The 27521-nt window shown below is 34.6% G+C and overlaps 4 protein-coding genes across 5 annotated transcripts in view; 3 read left to right on the forward strand and 1 right to left on the reverse strand.

The window, feature by feature from the left end:
• Window positions 1-8163: 8163 nt before the first annotated feature.
• On the forward strand, window positions 8164-21302 carry sosie (oogenesis-related protein sosie). Its single transcript, XM_033467034.2, has 4 exons — window positions 8164-9459; window positions 12200-12349; window positions 17969-18103; window positions 18256-21302. Exons 1-4 carry the CDS (start codon window positions 9312-9314, stop codon window positions 18330-18332), a joined length of 510 nt encoding a protein of 169 aa, XP_033322925.1. The 5' UTR covers window positions 8164-9311; the 3' UTR covers window positions 18333-21302.
• LOC117218570 (EEF1A lysine methyltransferase 2) lies at window positions 21106-23776 on the reverse strand. Its single transcript, XM_033467070.2, has 4 exons — window positions 23636-23776; window positions 23455-23553; window positions 22018-22436; window positions 21106-21226 (listed from the first exon to the last, which is right to left on the reverse strand). Exons 1-4 carry the CDS (start codon window positions 23689-23691, stop codon window positions 21129-21131), a joined length of 672 nt encoding a protein of 223 aa, XP_033322961.2. The 5' UTR covers window positions 23692-23776; the 3' UTR covers window positions 21106-21128.
• The window catches only part of Invadolysin (leishmanolysin-like peptidase, invadolysin), a 250768-nt gene continuing 246737 nt past the window's right edge, over window positions 23491-27521 (forward strand). The window contains exon 1 of the mRNA XM_076523715.1: window positions 23491-23619. The gene's annotated coding sequence lies outside the window, so the exon portion shown is untranslated. The remainder of the gene's footprint in view (window positions 23620-27521) is intronic.
• Window positions 23766-26547, forward strand: FeCH (ferrochelatase, mitochondrial). Of its 2 annotated transcripts, XM_033467069.2 has the most exons (9): window positions 23766-23905; window positions 23996-24055; window positions 24309-24507; window positions 24606-24827; window positions 24950-25051; window positions 25179-25344; window positions 25420-25527; window positions 26031-26195; window positions 26265-26547. In XM_033467069.2, the coding sequence occupies exons 2-9, from the start codon at window positions 24022-24024 to the stop codon at window positions 26460-26462; spliced, it is 1194 nt and encodes a 397-aa protein (XP_033322960.2). In that variant the 5' UTR covers window positions 23766-23905; window positions 23996-24021; the 3' UTR covers window positions 26463-26547. The 2 variants fall into 2 exon arrangements, with proteins under 2 accessions (XP_033322960.2, XP_076379831.1); XM_076523716.1 differs by lacking the exon at window positions 23766-23905 and having other exon boundaries at window positions 23918-24055.

A 27521-nucleotide genomic window follows, 5' to 3' on the forward strand; every position in this document is an offset into this window, starting at 1 on the left:
GTTGTATTTAAGAACAATCTCGTCCATTTGATTATAGACCGGATAATCGAGGTTCCAGTCCGCTATAAACTTGTGGTCGAAATAAACAATTATTAAAGAAATTTCGGTCGAACTTGTACGCCTCCTTAAAAAATATATATCTACTCCTGTGGAATTCTTATGACAAGAAATTCGTAGAAGTTCCGTAGAAACAAGTTTATTACTAAAAAGCGTTCGATTCGAACAAACTCAGAGCTGTCAAGTGTCAACGTAAATATTACAAATAGCTAATTTCTTCAAAATACAGTAATTTCTCCCGGAAATACAAAATTTTTGGTTGCTGTGAATTTCCCTGCGCTAGTCCCATGCCTATGTAACTTATTACTATGTCGATGCTAAGGTCAAGGATGTGATGTTCTGTTTGGGTGTGAGATAAGAAAAATCGCAGAGTTATAAGTCGTGGCATGTGGTCTATGAATTGGCTTCGAATCGTGGCATGTGTCCTCTAAATTGCCTTCGAATTATGGCATGTGGTCTCCGAATTGCCTTGGAATCGTATCTTGTGGCCTCTGAATTGCCTTCGAATTGTCTTCGAATCGTGTCATGTGGCCTCCAAATTGCCTTCGAATCGTGTCATGTGGCCTCCGAATTGCCTTCGAATAATGATGGCACGTGGCCTCCAAATTGCCTTCGAATCGTGGCATGTGGCCTCCGAATTGCCTTCGAATTGTCTTCGAATCGTGTTACGTGGTCTCCGAATTGCCTTCGAATCGTGTCATGTGGCCTCCGAATTTCTTTCGAATCGTGTCATGTGGCCTCCGAATTTCCTTCGAATCGTGTCATGTGGCCTTCGAATTGTCTTCGAATCGTGTCATGTAGGCTCCGAATTGCCTTCGAATCGTATCATGTGGCCTTCGAATTGTCTTCGAATCGTGTCATGTAGGCTCCGAATTGCCTTCGAATCGTGTCATGTGGCCTCCGAATTTCTTTCGAATCGTGTCATGTGGCCTCCGAATTTCCTTTGAATCGTGTCATGTGGCCTTCGAATTGTCTTCGAATCGTGTCATGTAGGCTCCGAATTGCCTTCGAATCGTGTCATGTAGGCTCCAAATTGCCTTCGAATCGTATCTTATGGGCTCCGAATTGCCTTCGAATCGTGCTATGTGGTCTCAGAATTGCCTTCGAATCGCGTCATGTGGGCTTCGAATTACCTTCGAATCGTGGCAAAAAATTAAAAATTAAAAAGTTAAGTCCTATTCATGTCAAAACATAATAATGAGAGAGAACGTTTCTTAGACATGTTGTTTTAAGTTACAACGATCCCGGCTTTAAACAAAATAAAATAACATTGACATTTTGAATCGTTGCTTCATTCGGCGCTGCTTCTATCGCGTGTAATGTAAAATGACTATACTCGCTCTGATCGTTATTTCTGAGGGACAGGTGAGATTACACGGCGATGTTTTCGATTAGGATACATAAGTTATGGGGAAATCAATTGATCACGTAAGGGTAATTGCATTCCGCCAACATACGTCGGATGAAGAAACACGCCTGAGTGTCGAGTGAATATTCATGATCCGGTCTTGATGACTTCCGTTTTCTTAGGGAAGCACGAGAGAAGGCGAGAGCTGCTATAGTTACGAAATGCAGCGTGATATGCCGACGGTTCCGTTCCGGGCGAGATTATACCTCGCGTTGAGAATTAACAACACTTCTATTTATTGCATTTATTGCTGAATTGTTAATGGACCAAAATGCGACACGGCAAAAATGTTCAAAGGATTTCCGGATACCGTTGAGTTGCTTTTAACTCGCGAGAATAATTGAAAAAGAAAATAAATATTTATGTAATTAAAACTATTTTAATGTAAATAAAATAGTAATAATATAATAATATACAAGTAATAATAATAATAATAATAATAATTAATAATAAAGTAGTAATAATATAATATTAAAACTAATTTACGTAAATAAATATTTATGTTAATTCGTAGATCGATTCGTCTATTACGTAGATCACAATTTGTATTTTTTTCGTAAAAATGCGCGGTCTATTTGCGATAAACCTTTCGGTCATTTGGGTCCCAAATGCGGTAAACAAAATTGCAGCCGAATACGCAGTTAAAATGCTATAAAACTGAACGAACTAATAAAATCTACTAATCAAGCCGTTTAAGAAATCAAGCGAGTCGCGATGTTGACATCATCTTAATTACGTATTATACACTTGAGTCTTCTTCTGTTTACCACGCGTTAGTAGCGGCGCATTCCGCTTGTCGAGCGTTTATTTGCCGCTGGTGTCTTTCACGCGAGTTTTAGTAATTACGATAGAATTCATTATTAACAGGGTAATTGCAACACCGCTTGATTTAATAGTGCCAATTAGTGAGTAATCGTTTCGTGATCGTAACAAAACTAGTTCGGTTAGATTCGATATTCGATACTTCTAGCATTCAATTACTCGCGCAATCCCCGACTATGATCACGGTTACGTTCATTTTCAATCGTTTATGTTTTAACGTAGCACAGTAAAAGAAAAAAAATCCCTAATTGACGCTCAGTTTGTGCAGAAAAATGGACAATTTTGGGAAGGGGAGATACGATTATAGTTGTTGACAATCGGTAACTATAAAAACGAGTCGCGAGACTCGAATAATCATATCTTCTTTTCCCAAATTGTCCATTTTTGTGCGCAATCTAAGCGCGAATTAGGGAGAAATTACTTCAATAGAAATTTCCAGTACAGTAAATCCTCCCGAATTGTCCATCAGCTTATAAACAAAAATGGATAATTTGGGAAGAGGAGATACGATTATTCGAACCTCGCTTTTATAGTTGTTGACAATCGATAACTATAAAAACGAGCCGCAAGGTTCGAATAATCATATCTTTTCTTCCCAAATTGTCCATTTTTGTGCGCAATCTAAGCGCGAATTAGGGAGAAATTACTTCAATAGAAATTTCCAGTACAGTAAATCCTCCCGAATTGTCCATCAGCTTATAAACAAAAATGGATAATTTGGGAAGAGGAGATACGATTATTCGGGCCTCGCTTTTATAGTTATTGACAATCGATAACTATAAAAACGAGCCGCAAGGTTCGAATAATCATATCTTTTCTTCCCAAATTGTCCATTTTTGTGCGCAATCTAAGCGCAACTTAGGGAGAAATTACTTCAATAGAAATTTTCAGTACAGTAAATCCTCTCGAATTGTCCATCAGCTTATAAACAAAAATGGATAATTTGGGAAGAGGAGATACGATTATTCGAACCTCGCTTTTATAGTTGTTGACAATCGATAACTATAAAAACGAGTCGCGAGGCTCGAATAATCATATCTTTTCTTCCCAAATTGTTCATTTTTTTGTGCGCAATCTAAGCGCAAATTAGGGAGAAATTACTGTAATAGAAATTTCCAGTACAGTAAATCCTCCCGAATTGTCCATCAGCTTATAAACAAAAATGGACAATTTGGGAAGAGGGGATACGATTATTCGGACCTCGTTTTTATAGTTGTTGACAATTCGTAACTATAAAAACGAGTCGCGAGGCTGAAATAATCGTATCTCCTCTTCCCAAATTATCCATTTTTGTGCGCAATCTCAGCGCGCGAATTAGGGAAAAATTACTATACTAGAAATTTCCAATGCACTAAATCCTCCCGAATTGTCCACCAGCTTATAAACAAAAATGGACAATTTGGGAAGAGGAGATACGATTATTCGAGCCTCGCTTTTATAGTTATTGACAATCGGTAACTATAAAAACGAGCTGCAAGGCTCGAATAATTAAAAATCCCCTCTTCCCTAATCGTCTATTTTTGTTTACAAGCTGAGCGTCAATTAGAGAGGATTTATAGCACTTTTTAGTCGTAACCTGGCAGCTCTCTTAAAATGACCGTAACTTGTCCAAGTTATAATTTATTGTTGCTGCGCTTGCAGAAATATACGAGCTCGTTCGAACGTGCTTTCAGAAGCATAATTTCTGTTGAATGGGTCTCTCATAATTAGATTAATAACCTTAGATCGCAAGCTTAGCTTTAAATGAAACTTGATGTTCCAATGGATAAGGGGGTTGTATGACCGTAAAGCTTTCGTGACTCGTGTAAAACGAAACGCAGGTTTTCGTGCACCCCTCTTTCCGAACGCTGATCTTCTGATTTTTCGGGTGGTCTTGTAATCGGCATAACAATCGGCGTATTAGTATTAATAATGTGGGTTCGGCCAACGTTTTCCGAACTTTTCGCTTTCTGTAAATATTGCTGACGGATGTATGGTAAGCCAAATAGGAATCTGTAAATTTTTTGTTGCATCATCGTTCGAATAATTTTACAATCTCTATTCGAATAATTTATTCGAATAATTTTGTGACAAGCAATGGAGGGTTATTCTTCGAAAAATTCTTCGGATAATTGTCTTAGCTAAATATTTATTCGAAACAATTCGGACAACGCCCAACTCTGGTATATTAATTGGTATGAATATTATAAATTTCTATGTTGTAGATGTAGAATTAAATACAAATACATTATTCTAAATTTCTATGGTATAAATATAGAATTAAATATAAATACATTATTATCAATTTCTATGTTATAAATATGGAATTAAATATAAATACATTATTATAAACTTCTATGGTATAAATATAGAATTAAATATAAATACATTATTATACATTTCTATGGTATAAATATAGAATTAAATATGAATACATTATTATAAATTTCTATGGTATAAATATAGGATTAAATATAAACACATTATTATAAACTTCTATGGTATAAATATAGAATTAAATATAAATACATTATTATCAATTTCTATGTTATAAATATAGAATTAAATATAAATACATTATTCTAAATTTCTATGGTATAAATATAGAATTAAATATAAATACATTATTATACATTTCTATGGTATAAATATAGAATTAAATATGAATACATTATTATACATTTCTATGGTATAAATATAGAATTAAATATAAACAAATTATTATAAACTTCTATGGTATAAATATAGAATTAAATATAAATATATTATTATCAATTTCTATGGTATAAATATAGAATTAAATATAAATACATTATTCTAAACTTCTATGATATAAATATAGAATTAAATATAAATACATTATTATAAATTTCTATGGTATAAATATAGAATTAAATATAAATACATTATTATAAATTTCTATACTATAACACGAAACAATTTTCACGTTTCTAAAATTCTGATTCGACGAATTTGCTGGTATGGAATTGATAACGAGAACGTTTCAAGTCAATAATAATAATCGATAGATCATCGAGTTCGTTCGGATGCACGCATGTTAAACAGCGTCGTGGAACTGATGTAACCAGAATCGATGCATTCGATAATTTCAGTTCTTTGTAATTCGGCGAAGATAATAATTCCTCGAATTTGTTTCGCAAATTGGACGAGATATTGGAGCATTTCGTGACCCCTATTATTTGTTTACAAATGCAAGCAGTCTTCCGTCGAAAAACACCGATGACATCACGCGATGAATCCCGAGGATTTTTATGCGATTGTTTATATTCATCTTTAATTCATTTTACGATGCGATAAATACTTACAGTGATCCATTAACCAGTCAGTTGCGGCGTCTCTTCTTCAGATCGCGCGCGAGAATCAAGCGACGACGAGTATACTCGTCGAACACAAAGTTCATTTTATAAAATTAACCATTTTATACTGCATAGATAATAAACGAAAAACGCGGGAAAAATCAAATACACAATGACACTCTGCACGTCGAACATCAATATCGTGAATTATTCGTATAATTATTCATATTTTTCATTTGTTTGTTTTATTCCGGCCTGGCCTCGAAATATCCTAAACATCCTGAGATTTGAGAATACGTTTTTGTTTTCATTAAAATTACAATTTAAATATCCAATGCTCGCTACGTTTTACGTGCGACGAGTATACTCGTCGTGACACAAAATACTGCCGCTTCTCCGTGACGAGTATACTCGTCGAACACAAAGTTTATTTTATAAAAATATCAATTTTATACTGCACAGATAATAAACGAAAAACGCGGGAAAAATCAAATACACAATGGCACTCTGCACGTCGAACATCAATATCGTGAATTATTCGTATAATTATTCATATTTTTCATTTATTTGTTTTATTCCGGCCTGGCCTCAAAATATTCTAAATATCTTGAAATCTGAGAATACGTTTTTGTTTTCATTAAAATTACAATTTAAATATCCAATGCTCGCTACTTTTTACGCGCGACGAGTATACTCGTCGCGACACAAAATACTGCCGCTTCTCTGTGACGAGTATACTCTCGTCGAACACAAAGTTTATTTTATGAAATTAACCATTCTATACTGCATAGATAATAAACGAAAACATCAAACACATAATGACACTCTGCTCGTCGAACATCAATATCGTGAATTATTCATACAATTATTCATATTTTTTATTTGTTTGTTTTATTCCGGCCTGGCCTCGAAATATCCTAAACATCCTGAGATTTGAGAATACGTTTTTGTTTTCATTAAAATTACAATTTAAATATCCAATGCTCGCTACGTTTTACGCGCGACGAGTATACTCGTCGCGACACAAAATACTGCCGCTTCTCCGTGACGAGTTTACTCGTCGAACACAGCTAACCGGTTAATGCCTGCGATAGTGTGAACAATTTCGTCGTGTAATTCAAGCGAAAAGAAACAACGTTCGCATACGTTACTGCTTTTATATTGGGGCAATAGTTAAAATAATTGCCGCAAGCGCATTTCGGAAGAAGAGCCTTATCCTTGCATCACGTATAATAGATTATCATGTATAATGGACGCTTTAATGCAGTAATCATGTCATAAAGTGTAATTACAAAGTTGCTTATTTTCGCTGAGATAAAACCTCAGTTTCGTGTACAACGAAAGTTTTTTTTACTGTTCTTCGAGGAACATACTGTGGCGAACATGAAACATACAACCTGGTTCACGGCACATTTATTGCTTCCCGAGAGCTAGGCTATGTTTCGTATCCTTCGTATTTTTTCTTCTGCGAAAATTCTTCGGCTGCAGAAATATTATTACCGCCATTTTATAAAGTCTCCGTGACACGAACAACTTTTGTCAACGGAATCGCTTAAGATCTTTGAAAATAACAGAGGTGCTCAAGTGTTCTGTTTTTTCGTGTCTCACCCTGTATGATATACTATAATATATAATAATAATAACAATAATAACAATAATAATAATAATATCAATAATAATAATAATAATAATAATAATAATAATAATAATAATAATAATAATAATAATAATAATAATAATAATAATATTAAGCCTTTGCACTCGACTGGTGACCCTGAGGCATCGCTAAAATCGTTATATCATGTTCTAAGATAATTTTTCTATGAACAAAGTTTAGATTTAAAAAATTATTATGTTATAAAAAAACGTGATAAAAAACGTTATTAGAAAAAGATTGTTATAAAATGCACTTTGTCGTATAAAATGGAAATACTATAAGTCAGAGAAATTGTTTTAGATTTACAGTTAAAATGGCTTCGAGTGCAAAGGGTTAATATATCTTTACGGAATATTTACTAAACCCTTACGAATGCGCAAATCCTTGCATCGTTGAAACTAAAAATTAACCTAGGACGCTAAAATATTGTCCCGAATACTTTTATTACGATCTGTACAAACATAATTCTACATGCTTTCAACAAATGACTAATTTTTGCTCCTTCTCGAATGCTCGACTTGCATAAAATATCATTGTTCACGCGTAAATTAGCGATTCACGCGAACATAATTATTATATAATAATAACAACAACAACAACAATAACAATAACAATAATAATAACAACAATAATAATAATAATAATAACATATCTTTTGGGAATATTTACTAAACGCTTACAAATGCGTAAACCCTTGCATTGTTGAAACTAAAAATTAACCTAGGACGCTAAAATATTGTCCCAAATACTCATTACAATCTGTACAAACATAATTCTACACGCTTTCAACAAATGAAAATTCCTCCTTCTCGAATGCTCGATTCGCATAAAATATCATTACTCGCGCGTAAATTTGCGATTCACGTGAACATAATTAATCTATAATAACAATAATAACAATAACAACAACAACAATAATTAATAATAATAATGATAATAATAATATTAACATATCTTTAGGGAATATTTACTAAACACTTACGAATGCGTTTACCTTTCATCGTCCAAACTAAAAATTAACCCAGGACGCTAAAACATTGTCCCGAATACTCTTATTACAATCTGTACAAACATAATTCTACACGCTTCCAACAAACGACTAATTTTCGCTCCTTCTCGAATGCTCGACTCGCATAAAATCTCATTGCTCGCGGGTAAATTAGCGATTCACGCGAACATAATTCCGCGCGTAACACACTCGCCAACGACTAACGAACGCGCGATCGTGTTGCTATTCTCTCCTGAAACGGGTAAAGGTAAAAAATCCGGCTGCAACGGTTATATTTAAATAAAGCATTATCGTTGACACCTTAACAGTGACTTTCGCGTCCGCAACTCCGCGGAATAACCGGCTAACGAGCAATAAACGAGCTCGCGTTTCGTTGCCACGTACACGCGAGAACATATACGTTCGACGTTCCAAGCAAAATGTGCCCAGGATGCTTTGCCTCGACAGGGGCGGCACGATGTGCTTGCTCTACTATATTGTTCCTTGACCACGAGCGACGATCGAAGAGCACGAAGGAACCAAAGCGTGCTCCGCGTATTCTTCAGCGACGCGGGCAGGGCGGCGGGCTACGTTTTCGTGCAGGGTACATTCTGCCAAGGGGTGGCAGAGAGCCGGTGGTGGCAGCACATGGGGTGCGAGGTGGGGGTCGCTGAAAGGCTTAAAAGGCCTTCGAACGTCCTTGTAACACGCAGTTCTGAAATAGCACGTAGGAGTATCACGTGTGCGAAAGGAAAAGAAGTTGCGAGAAAGTGCGGCCGAGAAACGATTCGATAATTCTTGCGATATATTCGGTGTCCATCGATTCCAGTACAAAAAAGTACGGCCGATCCGACGAATAAGTCGAACGATAGTGTTTGCCGGAGCCGGTTCGAGGAAGATCCTGTGCGCCTCGATCTCTCGATCGAGTAGGGGTTGGAACAAGGCGGTGGAGAAGGGAGCCCAGTGTTTCCGGTTTCGCTCTTTCGGAGTTCCGCGTTTTCGGTAGCTCAGTGTACCAGTGAAACAGATATATATCTCAGTGACGATTCCATCGCGACGCCTCCGCGAGAAAGCTATCGAGAAATGAAGAAGGGAAGATTCTGCATCGTACTCGCGCCGTTCATTTTGTTGCTGTTCTTCGTGTCGCCGTCCGCCACTTACGCTCTGACGACCTTCGGCAAGACCAACCCTCAGAACCAAAATCAAAATCCGCCGCCGCCGCCAACGCCAGGTTCGTTTCGACGCTCGTTCGTGCGCGTTATTAACGCTAGAAAGAGAGTGAAACTTGGTATATACCTGTATTGCCCAAGAGCAGTCAAAAATGACTGCATTGTGAAAGAATAAGTAATGTGTAAAGAAATTTGTTTAAAATTAATTTTTAATATTTTTTTATATTATTTACAGTTGTGTAATGGGTTGTTAGTAAATATTAACAATAAGAAAAATTTAAGATACGAATAATAGAACTTAGTATATACCTATATTGCCCAAAAGCAGTAAAAAATGACTGCATTGTGAAAGAATAAGTAATGTGTAAAGAAATTTGTTTAAAATTAATTTTTAATATCTTTTTATATTATTTACAGTTGTGTAATGGGTTGTTAGTAAATATTAACAATAAGAAAAATTTAAGATACGAATAATAGAACTTAGTATATACCTATATTGCCCAAAAGCAGTAAAAAATGACTGCATTGTGAAAGAATAAGTAATGTGTAAAGAAATTTGTTTAAAATTAATTTTTAATATTTTTTTATATTACTTACAGTTATATAAGAGGTTGTTAGTAAATATTAACAATAAAAAGAATTTAAGATACGAATAACATAAAGATACGAGTAACAAGTACTACTTTAGCTTATTGAGCAACTGCAACTTATTTAGTATACGCCCAAATCGACAATTTATCGTGTACTTGTATGTTATCATGTAACGGTGATCGAAGAAAATGGAAAATGTTATTGCAATAGAGACGAACTGGTCATATAAGAAATTCACTCAATTCAATAATAAGAGTCATTTGAATATTTTAAATTTCCCAAGCAGTCAAAACGACTGCTTTTGGGCAATATAGGCATAACATATATATATATATATATATATATATATATATATATATATATATATTGCCTATATTGCCCAAAAGCTGCTTGGGATTTTAAAATTTTGACTGCTTGGGAAGTTTAAAATAATCAAATGACTCTTATTATTGAATATGATATTATATATATACCGGAAATGAAGGGGGGGGGGTAACTACAATTATTAATAAACGCATTTATACGTTGTGCAAAAAGTCACAAAATTCTAAGAAATTGTGTCATTATATACATAATTTTTTTTCTAATTGAAATTAAAAAGCAGTCAAAATGACTTCCTTGGGCAATCTAGTGTTAACTCTTCGGCTGCTGTAGATTGTTTTATAAGTCTTTAAACTCCGTAACGAGTTGCCCCGATAATGTAATCTAGCTTCTTGGGGGTAGTTAATTTGAGGGGGACGGTTTTTGAGCTGCACCGGTAATTGGGGATGTTATTGGTCGGAATCGTAGCAGATCAATGTAGATTTGTTTAATCAATTTTTCAATGGCAATTGACATCCTTGGCGATGTAATTCGATGATTTCTTTGTAAGTAATAAATGTAATTTTATGCGTTTATGAGAGAAACGAATAAATGAACGGTAAAAATAACGCGGACGTTGCAAATAGGAGGATGTTGCTAATATTCGTGAAGTTGTTTCGCTTCTCGAGAAAATTTCATTTCGTTGGGGGCGTTGAAAAAGCGCTCGACTCGGTATTTTTTAGCAATAAAAACCAGGACTTCGAGCACAAGATTTCAAAACTATCAAAAACAAATTAACAAGAAGTTTGCTCTTTGTTTTACTCTAAACGTTGAAGAAAAGCGGTTTTCATTTTCTCGTGTAAGAAGGAAACAACTTTCTCGACGAATAAATAATAAACAATAAACGATAAATCGTACCAATAAGATTCCCAAATTATCGTTTCGCTTTTCGAAGTAACATTCAACGAAGCTAAATGCATAAAAAACAATACGAAATCGTTCGCAATTGTAAAACGTAAAATACCACCGCCACGGAAATATAATACTTCTCATCTAAGGTATAATAAAAGTGGGACAAAAAAGTCGCAGTTCCAGTTTCGCGGGGGCATTGTAATGGAGAAAGTTTCCTTGTAAAAAGTCGCGTCGTAACGAATTTGAATTGTGAAACGTGAATTGTTTAAACTCTGTAGAATCAACTTCGGTGTAGCTTAGAAGAGACTGAGTCCAATGGCGTGGGAGCAGGAACTTGGGGCATTTAAATAAGCAAAAATAGAACGTTGCACAATTTACGCGAAGATACAGCACAGCGCAAAAAGTAAAAAGTTGCAACAGTTCGACTATTATATTATTTATATAATATTAATATTATATTATATTATATTATATTATATTATATTATATTATATTATGTTATATTATATTATATTATATTATATTATATTATATTATATTATATTATATTATATTATATTATATTATATTATATTATATTATATTATATTATATTATATTATATTATATTATATTATATTATATTATATTATATTATATTATATTATATTATATTATATTATATTATATTATATTATATTATATTATATTATATTATATTATATTATATTATATTATATTATATTATATTATATTATATTATATTATATTATATTATATTATATTATATTGTATATTTCGTCGTTCACGAATTTTCAGCTTGTTCTTTACTTGAAGGAGCAGGCGTAATATAAAAATCTCATTAACAATGAGAAAATTTCTGATTGCAGTTGGAAAGGCTCGCGAATTCAAGGTTATATTATACGAATTTTCAGCTTGTCCTTTACTTTAAGGAGCAGGCGTAACATAAAAATCTCGTTAACAATGACACGTCAACAATGAGAAAATCTCTGATTGCAGTTGGAAAGGCTCGCGAATGCAAGTTAGAGTCCGATTGCGCCGGCATACAGAATACGACGTGCATGGCGGATCCGAGGGATGGCAGGACGCGTTGTCTGTGCGGCGACTATTCCGCACCGCAGAACGGAGCGTGCAACAACAAATACAAAGGTACTTCGATCTAATTAACAGTGCGAAATAATCCGTGCAACGGAATCGTCCCCTTACGCCGTCGCGTTAAACGTCTTTACGAACCCTTCGAACTCGACCAGCGACTGCGAAGCGCCGTTAATAATTACCATAGCACGATTCGAGATGATTTTGTGCACGGTGCTAAATTTGTTTATAGCCCGTAAATTAACTAAAAATTGAAATCGGCTAGGCTACCCTTCGAACTCGATCAGCGACTCCGAAGCGCCGTTAAAAATTACCATAGCACGATTTGAGATGATTTTGTGCACGGTGCTAAATTTGTTTATAGCCCGTAAATTAACTAAAAATTGAAATCGGCTAGGCGTAAGTGCCAAGTTCGTTTTCTTTTCTCGTCGTCGCAACGGTTATCGGACGGCGATATATTTATTTATACATATATTTTATACTTATATTTATATTTATTAAATATATATTTTATTTATTATATATATATATATATATATATATATATATATATATATATATATATATATATGTATTTCATACTCATCGAGTATGAAAGCTCGCGGCGTATCATTGTGCAGTTGGTTCGGCGTGATTTAAACGATGCGACGACGATCGATAGGGAAATACGAAAAGCGTGATAAAATAACATGGTGGGCGAGCTGAGGTCGTTTAATGTTGTAACGGCGAGAACAAAGGTAAACTTTTTCGAGAAGAAATTGAATTCCTCGTCGCATGGCCGGCCTACTGTCATTTGCATAGACTCACGTGTTCTCTCGCAATATGTGAACACATGACGGTGTTGGGGTACCGGGTCTCTATGGTTATCTATGCAAATTGGAAAGCTTTAAGAATATCGTTGCGGCCCGCCGCGCGAACTGTAGCTCTTTCCTCACTTTCCTTCGCTTTTTCTTTTTTTTTTTCGACGGGACATTCGACATTTGGCGGCGCGGGTTCAGAAGACGAATTTACGACCAACAATTGCTTGCCTATAAACGGACATATAACAACTTTTCAGAGTGTTATTTATTAACACTATGCCGTCCGGTGGCACCACGCCGGTGCCAAGCAAAAACTGTCTGTTGTACGCCGGTGGTACCACTTCGGTGCCATTTTAGGATTCTGTTGTCGTAGACTCGATCTTTAACGCTCGATCTTTACGGAACCCGTCGAAATGACGGATCGCTAATTTTTTAATTGAGCCGTTTATTTTGAAAGTGGCATAAGTCACTTTGTTTTTACGTCGATATATTTAAGGATTTGCGTTTTAACACGTTTAAAGATATGGATGCTAACTTTCGAGAAGATTTACTTGTATTTGTTATCTCAGGATACTGATATTTTTCTCGGTACAAATAATTTCGTATAAACATTAAAAAATCACCGCTTTTCATTACGGTAAAGTGACTTATGCCACTTTCAAAATAAACGGCTCAATTATTATAATATATATATTATATCTAATAATTATCTGAGCGATAACTAGCCCAGATTATTTATTATTATTTATTATTATATTTATAGATTATTATCACTATGCCGTCCGGTGGCACCACGCTGGTGCCATGCAAAAACTATCTGTTGTATGCCGGTGGTACCATTTTGGTGCCATTTTTAAAAAAACTGAAATAACATTTGTACTATATTTCTTGGGTGTTAAAATTGGGTGTTTAATTTTAGCAATTTATATTACCGCCATCTTCGAAATTTTAGAAGGCAGCAAACTAACTATAGCATTGTGCTTGTTTAACTAAGAATTAAGTACGAAAATTCTTGGACGACGTATCTTAATTTTGGCAATTTATATTACCGCCATCTTCGACATTTCTTTTTTAAATCTAAAATTTCCAAGCTATTATGCCGGCGTCGAACAAAAGAATCATATCTAAGATCTGCGAACGGCATAGCGTTAATACACGGCCGCGTTTTTATCCTGTTTCCGTAAACTAACCTTTTCTTGCAGATAATGCTGCAAGTAGTTTTCCTGTTTCGAGCGCCGGCAAAATACGCGTGTAATTTTATTACCAACCTTCCAGCCGTGTAATTCGATTTTCGAAGCGTGCACGCTGCGCCGCGAGCAGATATTCCACACTTAAAAGCATCCTAAATACGTTTCAATATTCAATGGAATATTAATTTCAGCAAGAAATGATAATTGCTCTTTTCTATACCGATTTTTCGCGAATGCAATATGTGAATGCAATAATATGCAACATGTGAATTCGTCCGAATATTTTGTAATACTTGGCGACTACTCTGTTAGAACGGATAATTTTCAGGGAAAAGAGATAAAAACGAGAAATCTTGTTGCTGGTCTTTTACGTCTCAGCGTTGAAACACGAGAAATCTCGTGAACGATCGTTCAAGTGCTAATTCCAATTGACCGCTGAAATTCTGACATTTCGCGTATTTGAACCGAATTAGAGTGAATTCTCCTCAATTAATGCTCGGCTTGGAAACAAAAATAGACTATTTGGGAGGAGGAGATACGATTATTTGAGCCTTGCGGCTCATTTATACAGTCGCCAATTGTCAACAATCAGAAAAACGAGGCGCATGTGTAACAAAATTATGTACAGTAAATTCTTCCTAATTTTCCTTCAACTTGTAAACTATAAAAATGAGTCACGAGGCTCGAATAATCGAGTCTCTCCGTTCCAAATTGTTCAGTTTTGTTTACTAGTTGAAGTACGAAATATTGACATTTCTCTCTTCGCGAGTAGTATATATATAATAATCATATATATAATAATAAATATTATACTAAATATATATATATATATATATATATATATATATATTTAGTATAATATTTAGTTTATATATAGTAATAATATATAGTAATAATTATATATATATCATCTTCGCTGGATAATTCGGAACGTTCTGCTGAAACGATGCACCGTTTCGGCGATTTGATTTAGGTCGTGCATCATTGTACGTGATTTCTTTTCTTTTCTTTTCTATTAACAACGGAGCGTTTTACATCGTTCGAACAATTTCACGCGTTCTCGTGGCGGCGCGAAGGTTGATCGAATGCGAGAAGTCGTGTCAGGGGCGCATTCGCGTAACATTGCGTGTCAACGTGAAATTAAAACGCACCGAGCTTTTGTGCAAATTGGGGAAATTCGAAGCGTAGTAGGAAGTGGTATAAATCCATTCTCGCTCTGAAAGGATGCATTATTTAGGGCACAAAGAGAAATCGTGGCGGTCACGAAAGAGTCGATTAAACACTCTTGGAATCCCGGTTAAAACGCGTGTCTTTATATTCTCTACTTTCTAACAATTTCGTTGGAAACGCGACAGTGTATTTAAAATATTGCATAATCTCATTGATTTGCTAACCCTTTGCGCTCGAAGCCATTTTAACTGTAAATCTAAATTAACATTTCCGACTTACAGTATCTCCATTTTATACGACAAAGTCTATTTTAACAGTTAGACTTTTAACAATTTTTTATATCTAAGCTTTGATCATGTAAAACTTATCTTGAAGTGTGGTGTGACAATTTTTTTTAGTGATACGTCAGAGTCACCACTTGAGTGCAAAGGGTTCATTTAATTAATCTAATAATATAAGCATATTAAGTATTATAATATATATATATTATTAATATAATTATTAATTCATATATTATTATATATTATATTATACTTATTATAATATATAATAATATATTAATTAATAATTATATTAATAGTATATATATATGGTCACTGGTCATTCACTGGTCATTCATCAAATAATATTATACTTATATTATACTTATTATAATATATATATTATAATAAGTATAATATAAGTATAATATTATTCGATGAATGACCAGTGAATCGCAGATTTTATGCATTTAATGTTATAAACATAAATTCTACGTTTGAAGTCATGGTAGAAAGATTGACAGAATTTAAAAATGTAAATTGTATTATCTTTTATCTGTTAAAATTATTTTGAGAAGACTGAACTTCCTGTTTTTTTCTTTATTTCTTGCAATTAACGCAGACAATTTTTATTTTGCGTAAAAAAATCCACGGTACAACGATAAGAGTTTGCAACGCGAATTCATTTCTGACGCGAACTCTTTCATTTTTAATTGCGACTGCCGCATGACGCTAAAACGAATTCATTGTCGCATTAGTCGAAAGAAAACTACGGTTTCTTTGTGTCTATCTGTTATCCCAATCATTGGATTCGTATCTAAAAGTTCTCCAAATCTTGTTGGGAGACACAATGAAACATTAGCGTTCGCTTGAACGCGATAGCTCCTTAAAAACTGGCATACATTAATCAAATTTCTCGAGCAAATGAGAACCCATTAGGTATTTGCTCGATAATCGGACCAACCTCCTCCATTAGCGATTATATCTCGACATCGTTTGGGCAAGTTGTTGACCAATTTGTCAGGCCAAAGGACAGGTAACGAAGTTTACACGGGATGCCCCCCGCCGACACTCGGATATGTAAATAGCTGCTTACACGGTATATAGATACAAATGCAAAATACAGTCGAGAATCCGTTCTGAAGAATCACGCGATGTTTTTTATAACGAAAGTAGTACCATTCTCGAGCATGCCTGTTTATGAGCTGAAATGATTCAGAAAATTTACAAAAACGATCGCTATTTAATAATCATTTATCCAAATCTAAGGATCAACATAATTAAATCGCTGAAAGATTAATAGATTAATACTGTGACCTGTACAGGGTGTCCCAAAAATGTCTCGCAATCCGGAAATGGGAGATCCTTGAAGTCATTTGAAGTAACTTTTTCCTTAGCGCGAATGCAATCCGCGGCTTCGTTTACGAGTTATTAACGAAAAACAGTGACCAATGAGAGGCGAGATCAGCTAGCGGGAGACGACCGAGCCAATCAGCAGAACTGGGCTGCCTCACAAAAGCCAAGCTCGCCTCTCTCTCATTGGTCACCGTTTTTCGTTAATAACTCGTAAACAAAGCCGCGGGTTGCATTTTCGCTAAGGAGAAAGTTGCTTCGAATGACTTCAGGAACCCCCCATTTCCGTATTGCGAGTCACTTTTGGGACACCCTGTATGTATATAACCTTGACATAACCTTGCCTTGGCCTTGGCTTGGCTTTGGCTTAGGCTTGACTTAGGCTTGGCTTAGGCTTGGCCTTGGCTTTACCTTGGCCTGACCTTGGCCTGACCCTGACTTAACCTTGGCCTGGCCTGGCCTTGGCTTGTCCTTGGCTTGGCTTTGGCTTAGGCTTGACTTAGGCTTGGCCTTGGCCTGACCTTGGCCTGACCCTGGCTTGACCTTGGCCTGGCCTTGGCTTGTCCTTGGCTTGAACTTGGCTTGGCCTTGGCTTAGGCTTGGCTTAGGCATGGCCTTGGCTTGACCTTGGCCTGGCCTTGGTTTGTCCTAAAAACGAGGTCTCCTCTTCCCAAATTCTCAATTTTTGTTTACAAGCTGAACGAAAATTAACGGAGAATTTACTGTACATTTTTTTTGTTATACATGCATAAAATTTATCTAATCTAATCACTGTTCGATAAGTGTTCGCCCGATAAAGGCGCGAGATTCAAGTGAAATGAACAAGAAGGATTTCTCTTTCTAGCGAAATCAATGACGATTTTGGAAATAATCGAAATTGAATTTTGATTTTTCTTGCAGCATTGCGCGCACCGTGTAACGAGGACACCGATTGCTTCGAAGGAGCGCACTGCGTGCAACCGAACAACTCGATGTCAGGGAAACGATGTTACTGTCAAGATGGCTACTACGAAGAGAGTCACCTGGTGTGTAACGGTACGTTGTGTTCGTTCGAAGAAGAATCTTCGATGTTTATGTTTCGCTTCCGAATAAATATATTAAAAAGTTGCATAAATAATAGAAACATCGAGATAAATGTTAAATGAATGTAAAAAAGATTGCATAAAATTTTGTATCTTTTTCCGCAGGTTGTTCATCCATCCTCGTGTTTCACACGTCGATTTTCCTAGCTTTTCTAAGTCTACTGAAAGCAACTGTCATTTAAGCGGACTACTTGGAATCGTCAAATATATGAATTCCTCGAAACTACAATCCTACACGATATAAAAAAATCTCTTAATTTTTAAATTCGACATACGTCATGTAGCTGTAATAATAATAATAATAATAATAGTATACAATGCTTATTCATTGAGAGTCATCGTAATATTATATTCAAAGGTTATATATACATACATATATATCTAGAAACAATATATTTATTTATAACTAAAATTATTACGTACGTCCGACGATATGTCGTTGTAAGTAATCTTAATTCATACAATTAAATTGTAAAACTGTATTTTTGGATGCCTTGTTTGAAAACGGAACGCACGAATGCTCATTCCTTGGTAATATGTGTGCGATTTCATTCTTAACTGCCTTGAAAGTTTATGCTTCTATCGGGTCTACAATATGAAGTGTATTTGAATATTCGAGTTTCTTTTTCAGAAAATCTATTAATTACCAATTAATAATTATACGGATAATAGTAACAGCTTGATATAATGGTACATACATATCAAAGTCCACGCTTTGTTCAAATATTTCAGGCAGTTAAGAATTAAGACTATACAGGGTGTCCCGAAAATGTCTCGCAATCCGGAAATGGGAGGTTCCTGAGGTCATTCGAAGCAACTTTTCCCTTTGCGAAAATTTTCTCCGAGGCTTCGTTTACGAGTTATCAACGAAAAATACCGACCAATAAGAGACGAGCTCGGCTGGCGCGCGGCGGCCCAGCCAACGAGTGCGCGGAGCCCAGTTCCGCTCATTGGCTCGGCCGTCTCGCGCCAAATGATCACGCCTCTGATTGGTCACTGTTTTTCGTTAATAACTCGTAAACGAAGCCGCGGATCGCATTTTCGCTACGGAAAAAGTTGCTTCAAATCGCCTCGGGAATCCCCTACTTTCGGATTGCGAGACATTTTTGGGACACCCTGTAGTATACCGAAACCCTCCATTACAGTGTAACGTAAGGATGCGATGTATTAACATTTTACGGCCGCGAATGGTTTCGAGTGTTGAGGATATTTTACACGCTAAAGGAGATTATATACCGAAGACTTCAACATTAGAGGTAGAGAAGAAAAACTGTACTATCATTTTATGGCACTTACGTTCTCCTCGTAACACCGTTGAATTTCCACTCTATAACTAATCAAGAACACGTAAGCATAATTTAATAATATTAAATGCGAAGCAGATTACGTTTGAATCAAATAGCAAAAAGTCCTAAATTATCCTAATTTTTTATACATTTTAGAAAAATGAAAGAAAAGACATATCGTTACTAAAGAAAATAATATGAAAACGGTAAATTATTTTAGCTTCCCTTCGAGATATTTTCGTGGTCTTTTAGACGATGCATTTGTTAAGCTATATAAATATATCGTTTCCAACACACATTTTTACAGTTGATCTACGCAAACATCATATTAATTTGAATTGTCACGATTCATAGAAGTGATAAAATATTCTTAAGATCGAATGATTATATACATGTGAACATTGTAATATGTACGATACCGTGAAAGTTTCATTTGTTATAAAGTAAATAAAACATTTTATTCTATATAGCTATCTGAATAAGAGAAGAAATAGTAGAACACTATTAACACGACGAATAAAAATAAACGATTAAACTCTGACTGAAGATATATATCTGTATAAGCATAATGGATTTTTTAAAAATCTTTATTCTTAATTAATGCACTCGGCGACGATAGTTTGGAGACAAAGTAATTCAGCAGGAATAACGTAATATAGTATCCTTTCTTTTCCATTGCACAGGTAGAAAATTATTCCAAATGAAATTTTACAAATTCTGAACGAAAAGAAATAATTGAAAGTAGAGATATGATATATTATTATTAAAAATGACTACGTTTCTAAACTTTTCTCGGCGAATGTACGAAGCAACAAATCGCACAGTGTAAGTAGCGCAACCAATCAAATGTAACTACATATTAGATTAATACGTATAGACGGCCAAAGGTTTCGAATCATTTGTGTTGCATCGTGTGACGAATATTATTGCTGATTTAATGTTAATACGATCCGTGATATTTACGTTAAAATTCGACAAACTATAATAGCCGATCAATGTGTCTACAATTAATTCGGTGGACACTTGTTTTGTACATCGATTAATCCGTTAACTTTTATCGATTAAACAAATTTGGTGATTCGACGCTTTTGAGCAACAAAGCACACGTAAATCATTTTATATGCCAACAATATACCCTACTTATCAATGTAACCGTATACAATCAGATACATAAACAATTAAGTAAGAGTAATTTACACTAATACGATATATATGTATATCAACACAGAAACTTATGTCAGCGCTTAATTTAGCTATGACGTATTTTATAACGTTTGTAACTTAGCGATAGTACAATAGTAATATGCATTACTTACTTTTACTATAAAAAAAATATATTATCAGCACGATTGATTTCAGCACAAATAAACGTATTTCGGCTGTCTAAGAATTTCATTCGTATAGACGACTGTGGCAACTTAAATGTATGTCAACAGAAGTTGCCGATCATTTCCCGGCAGCTTCGTCGCATTAATTACTAGATTTAATTATTAGATTAATTACTTACTGTAGATTTTTATGCAAAATCGGACTTTGGAAGAAAACAAATTGTGTTAGAACAATTCTGTTAGATGATGGATCTCTTTTGTTAAGAATATCAGAAATTAATTTCTCATAATCGCACAGTCTCCACAGTCTATTAATCGTACAACAAGGGTACATAGAAAACTTTGTTTGTGTTTGTAAATTCTTTTATTTATTCTTTCGTAGAATTAATTGCGTTACAGTGTTTCCCTTTTGTCCTCCGAAAGAGAACGTGTCCGATGGAAGAACATCCACAATGGTGAAATCTGAAATATTGTACAATTTATTTATCGTATTTAATTATCTCAGTTCAAATAAAAATTTGATCGTAGGCAGTAGAAAGTGTATATTTCATTTTTTATGTACTGCTTAAGTAATAGTATATATAATATATATAATATAAATATAATATATAAATAATATATAATATAATATAATAAATATATATATATATATATATATAATATAATATATAAATAATAAATATAATATATATAATATATATAATAAATAATATTAGCGAATAGTTTGAAAGTAAAATACAGATATACAGAGTATTCCAGTGGACATGGAAAAATTCGGGACGACAGGATGTTACGTGAAAGTGAGGCGAAAATATAAAACAACATTTTATCTTCGGACCTCAGTTTTCAAGGGAAACGAGTTTGGAGCGTGTTTGATCATGATTTGCCGTTTCTACTTCCTGCATAAATCACTGTGTACGCGTGCTCGACGAATTTTTCATTTCTGGATGAACTCGTTCTACCCTTTTTCAATTACTTTTTCACGTAGAATCTTTCTCCCCACGGTGAATTTTATGAATAATTTAAAATTCAAATTACTGTTACAACGTTCAACATCATTTTCGTTTTCAGCAAAAAGGTCAGGAAACGCCATTTAAAATTACAGTTCAACACTATTTTTGCCAGAGAAGTCAAAAAAGTCATCTTCTTCAATTTTAATTCGAGCCGAATTAGCTTCTCAGCTTTTCCGATAATGATTATAAAACTAATTTGATACAAATATATACGTTCTAAATAGCCAGTAAACGACTTACTGTCTTGAAAATGAACCTCCAATTCCTCTTTGGTCCAGTTACAAGATGTTAAAACTAGAAGTCCGTCTGGTGATAGAATCTTTTTAACAGCTTCTATGTACAGTTTCCTTTTCGTGGCAGGATCTTCTGGGTGCAAGCTTATCGCATCGTAAGTCCCTTTATCGTGCGCCAGTTTAAAATCGGTTGGTAAGTCGCATAATTCCGAGTCCAATATGTCACAAACTTTCAGCCGGATGTGCGACAAATTATTCGTTTTCAGCACCTTGTCAGCCAAATCGATTGCTTTCTGCGAATAATCTATGCCCGTTAATTTTGCGAAACCTCTATTTGCAAGATCCACTAACGCCATTCCATTTCCACATCCTATATCGATTATTGCGTCGTTCTCCTTGTCAAGCTTCAATTTGGTAGCTATCCAACTGAAACATTTTTTAAATGATTATTCTGTATAATTAGAATGTGTATGCAGGAATTTTTGATGGGGAATTTCACGAGGAATTTCATGATAATAAATATAATATAAATAATAATAATATATTATTATGATATTTATTTATATTTATTATATTATTCATATAATATTATTATTATTTATATTATATTTATTATCATGAAATTCCTCATCAAAAATTATTATTATTATTTATATTATAAATAATATAAATTATATATATAATTATATATATTATATAATATAATATAAATAATAATATAAATAATATAATAAATATAAATAAATATCATTGGTGATAACAATCTCGTGGTTTTGTAACGAATAGACGATTCTTATTGATTTTAATGCCTGCTTGAACGGTAAGGACTACGCGAACGTCTCGCACGAAAAGAGCGATTCTGTATACTTCCTTCCGAAAACTCCTTCCTCATAACGTTATAAACATTTAAACATGTTTTAATAATGTTTAGGAACAGCGTCGCACCTGTACTAATTTTCTCGGACATTTTTTAAATTTCACGTTACCTCATGACATGCGCAACCATTTTATTTTGTCAATTAAAAAACAGCACTGCAAGGCGTAGGAGCGCATAAAAATTTGTCTCTCTTCCTTCAATTTTAATAAATTGTAAATGATACGTTAAAATCTTTTAATTCTTTCAATTATCCTGCTCCAAATTTTATCGATTTATTTTTCGTTTATTTATTTATTTTCGTATTTATTTATGTTCGTTGATCAGAAATTGAAATCAGGTTTGCTATAAATTTAAACTCAGATTGCATTTCAATTGTTAATTTTTGATTTTTACAAGGATATTGTAGAATCAGCGGTAGGTATTACCCGAAGTATTTGCGGCTTACGAAAGATAGCGCAACGAGTCGGGAATCGGGACCTCTTAAATGCTTATGATGACAGAACTTACCTTTTGTGCAGAATATATGTTTTATGGTATTCATCGTGTATTATTTGAGTAACTACTCACCGTATAACTTTCTGTGAATTATTTCTGCCGAACCATATCTCGCCCACGTCCCCGTGGTCCTTGAAATTGTCGAGTTCTCTCGCGTAAACTCTTTCCCAACTGTAAGACACACGAGAAGTGACTTATAAAGTAATGCTAATAGAGAGTATCATATTTATAAACACGGTATGTAATAACTCACTAATCAAGAGTACCCAAATCCGACGGACCCAATTCCTCGATAGTGCGGTCTGTCATAATTTATAATTTAATCCTGTGCGCAGAGTGTTCGATAATCTTATCTGTCGAAAGAATTAGAACTTGTTTATATTTATAGTCTGATTAGCAAAACACCGATACCAGGTACAATATTTTTCAAAAGATTGTTAATCTCTTGTCGCGCGTAATCACGTTGTGCGGTGCTTCGTTTACGGAGCAAACATAACCATAACCTTCTAATCGAACCTAACCTGTAAGTAACAGTACTTTCAGCTTGTCACTATCGTGATAGTGCACAAAGCGCAATTTTCGCATTCATAGTTGTACGTTTGGTGTTGCGCAGTACCTCGAAGTGTTATTTTGTTGAACATGGCAAGTAATTTGTCAACGTTACTCCAGTTCGGTAAGTAAAGATAATATTTATTGTATTGTATTCGCATTTGTACACTTATATGACAACACTGTGTGACACTCAAGGAAATAGTTATAGAACGTTTCTCAGCCCGCGAAAAAATTAAGTACTCGAAATTTATGTTACGCGATGCTGTGTCTGCAATATGTTTTTTTTGTTATTTTCGTTAGGTATCGTTTTTTTGTTTTTTATTTAGTAATTCTCTTTCGTATACTTGAAACATTTTTTATTCTTTGTCACTTAGGAAAGCAAAGCGGGAAAGGTTTTGTTTTACCATGGCGTTACATGTCCTTAGCGGCGAAACCTAAAGAAATGCATAACGTTAAACCAAAGACAGGAATTTTAATGTTGAATATGGGCGGGCCCACGAGCGCCGAAAAAGTACACGAATATTTATTGCGCATAATGACCGATGCTGATATGATTCAACTTCCAGTTCAAAGGTTGATTCGTGTGGACCAATATTTGCTAGTTAATTCGAACACAGAGAAGGCTATAGCGTATGTATTATATCTAAGATTATATGTGATGTACATTGCAGTCGATTGGGCCCTTGGATAGCAAAACGTCGTACCACCGAAATACAAAAAAAGTATAACGAAATTGGTGGCGGGTCTCCTATTTTGAAATGGACAAATATGCAGGGTGAACTTTTGTGTAAACAATTAGACAATGTCTCGCCAGAGACTGCACCTCACAAGCATTATGTTGCTTTTCGATATGCAGATCCTCTTACCGAAAATACACTGCAAGAAATAGAAAAGTAAGGATATTCAAGACTCTTGAATAATGCTATAATTGAATTACATCGAACATAAACACAATTGCTGCAAACAACAAATCAATATTTTTATTTTTTATACTGTGCGAATGCTTCCTTTTCAGAGATGGTCTTGAGCATACAGTAATATTTTCTCAGTATCCACAGTACAGTTGTGCTACGACTGGATCCAGTTTTAATGCGATATATAAATATTATAAGAAAAGGTAGCTGTTCTTATTATTTAAAATTATACCCTAAATCACAGCAGTTCTTCTTAGATATTTCTCATGTACAAAAAATCTTCGTGCGAGTCAAAATACGATTCTGTGTTTAGGAATTTCTAATTTACAGGCAGCTACCTCCGAATATGAAATTGAGCGTAGTAGATAGATGGGCTACAAACCCGCTCTACATAAAGACAATTGCCGAAAGGATTAAGGAGCAGTTAGTTCAATTCCCTAAGGAAATAAGGGACAACGTTATCATTTTGTTCTCAGCACATTCGCTTCCGCTGAAGGTTACTAGATCATAGTATCGAGAATAGATAATGAAATCTTTTTCAAGAGAAAATTTTCTAAGTCTTTATGTTTAGGCTGTTAATAGAGGAGACACTTACCCATCCGAGATTGGAGCTACTGTTGCTTTAGTTATGCAAGAACTAAATTATTGTAACCCCTACCATTTAGTCTGGCAGTCGAAGGTACATTGTTTTGATTTTGTGTCTTTGTGACTAACAATTTATAGGATCTAGAATCCATAGAAACTCACCGTAACACGCATGCTGTGTCATTTAGTTCTCGATCTTGTTAAAAAATAAATGTTCAAGAAAACTTTCGATTTAACGTATCATTAAAAACAGGATTCCATTTAAACGCTCAATAATTTGAACTGTTAACAAATTTAGCGAATGTTTAATCGTCGCGAACAATTTATATCGATTGAGATTGCAAAAGAAAATATGAAGAATTGAATAGTAATTAATAGTACGAAAGAAAAATTTGAAGATTAAAAATTAGAGGATTAAAAATTGGAAGACTGAAAATTAGAAGATCGAAGATTAGTAGATTAAAAATTGCATGATGAACAATTGGCAGACTAAATATTGGAAGACCAGAGATTAGAAGTTCGAAGATTAATGCTTAGCTGTTAAGTGTCGTTGCTTATAATTTAATGAATTGAATTTCATAAGTAATGTATATTTAGGTAGGTCCTTTGCCTTGGCTAGCCCCTTTCACCGACGACGCTCTAAAAGCGTACGTGAAACAAGGGAAGAAGCATTTTATATTAGTCCCGGTAGCTTTTGTTAACGAACACATCGAAACTCTTCATGAAATGGACATCGAGTACTGCAAAGAATTAGCGGAGGAAGTAAGCAATTGTCTTGCTTAATTATGCGTAACATCGCCAACTGGAATCCTTTAATTTGTTTATTTGCAGCTTGGTATTGAGAGAATAAGAAGAGCCGCCGCTCCCAATGATCATCCTATCTTTATAGACGCTTTAACGGATATCGTTCATTCTCACCTGAAATCGAAGCGGTCGATAAGCCCTAAGTTCCTAACACGTTGCCCGCATTGTGTAAACGAGAACTGTTTGCAGAGTAAAAATTGGTACGCGAAAACGTGTAGGATCTAAAGCTGAAAATATATCTATATATCAATATACATATTTATATACATGTATACATGCTCCGTAATAAATTATTTCTACTCACTGTTGATCCACTCGTTGTTATTATGTTCGATAACCCTTCATTTCGTGAAAAAAATTCATACAAAACATTCTTGTGAATTTAACTTTTACAGGCGGTCTATTGTGTGCAACTTAATTTCCGGACGTAACTACGCGAATAAAATTCCGATATTTTGTGGTCAAGTTTCGAAGTACTTTTTACAGTTAGTTTCATTGCCCTGTAACGTTCCTAAAGCTTTTATTCGAAGCCTTTCAACGTCACGCAATCGCCGGCTGAAAAATGAATCGCTGAAGCAACTTAATTAAAATTACGTTTATTTTTATTCGTACGCGAGATTGTGCACGGACCCGAGCATATTTGGCTAATTGAATGTAAAGTGTGCGCATAATTGAAACGTTTCGGCGATGTTTTTTTTCTGAAATTTCCTGTAATGCAAAGAACAGTCGTGATCTAAAGGATATTATTCGGTAAAGCTTTTAAGCGATATTTTAATAAATTACTTCTCGTAACTTCTCTATGTGCGTCATTCTTTCTCGTAGGAAATGTAGCCTCTTCTTTACTGTCTAACTTGATTCGCAATTGACGATTACTATATTTAATTACAGTGACTCCATCGTAACAGAAGTTTTTATTATTCTATTAAAGGCCTGTATAAAATAAGTACTAGGCAACTCTCGTTTGTTTTAGCTGAAAGATCACTTTAGAAAAGTATTCCTTCGATCTTCTTATTTATTAAAAATGATCTAGTATTCGTGTCGATATTCCTCGAATTCTATACCCATTATCATTCTGTCAGTGTATACAAATTTTTGAGAAACGATTCCTTCGTAAAAATATGCTCTCAGTTACTATACTACTACTACAATACTACGCTTCAGTTCACTATATAAAATGGAGGAAAAATGGTTTCCACGTTATTCATAAAAATATGCTTACAATTGCCTTTTACTTATTATAATTTTGTTGTCGCAAAAGAGGCTGGTCGAGCAATTTTCATTGAC

This window comes from Megalopta genalis, chromosome 7 (genome assembly GCF_051020955.1).
Source record: "Megalopta genalis isolate 19385.01 chromosome 7, iyMegGena1_principal, whole genome shotgun sequence".
Taxonomy (NCBI): Eukaryota; Metazoa; Arthropoda; class Insecta; order Hymenoptera; family Halictidae; genus Megalopta; species Megalopta genalis.

What these genes read in the sequence shown, in the direction of transcription:
- sosie (XM_033467034.2), top strand. Translation starts at nt 9,312, where the DNA reads ATGAAGAAGGGAAGATTCTGCATCGTACTCGCGCCGTTCATTTTGTTG. An exon ending in GCCGCCGCCGCCAACGCCAG is followed by an intron (nt 9,460 to 12,199) that starts GTTCGTTTCGAC and finishes CTCTGATTGCAG; the next exon opens with TTGGAAAGGCTCGCGAATGC. An exon ending in GAGTCACCTGGTGTGTAACG is followed by an intron (nt 18,104 to 18,255) that starts GTACGTTGTGTT and finishes CTTTTTCCGCAG; the next exon opens with GTTGTTCATCCATCCTCGTG.
- FeCH (XM_033467069.2), top strand. Translation starts at nt 24,022, where the DNA reads ATGGCAAGTAATTTGTCAACGTTACTCCAGTTCG. An exon ending in TATAAATATTATAAGAAAAG is followed by an intron (nt 25,052 to 25,178) that starts GTAGCTGTTCTT and finishes TCTAATTTACAG; the next exon opens with GCAGCTACCTCCGAATATGA. An exon ending in ATTTAGTCTGGCAGTCGAAG is followed by an intron (nt 25,528 to 26,030) that starts GTACATTGTTTT and finishes ATGTATATTTAG; the next exon opens with GTAGGTCCTTTGCCTTGGCT.
- LOC117218570 (XM_033467070.2), bottom strand. Translation starts at nt 23,691, where the DNA reads ATGACAGACCGCACTATCGAGGAATTGGGTCCGTCGGATTTGGGTACT. An exon ending in GATTTGGGTACTCTTGATTA is followed by an intron (nt 23,554 to 23,635) that starts GTGAGTTATTAC and finishes TGTGTCTTACAG; the next exon opens with TTGGGAAAGAGTTTACGCGA. An exon ending in AATTCACAGAAAGTTATACG is followed by an intron (nt 22,437 to 23,454) that starts GTGAGTAGTTAC and finishes AAAATGTTTCAG; the next exon opens with TTGGATAGCTACCAAATTGA.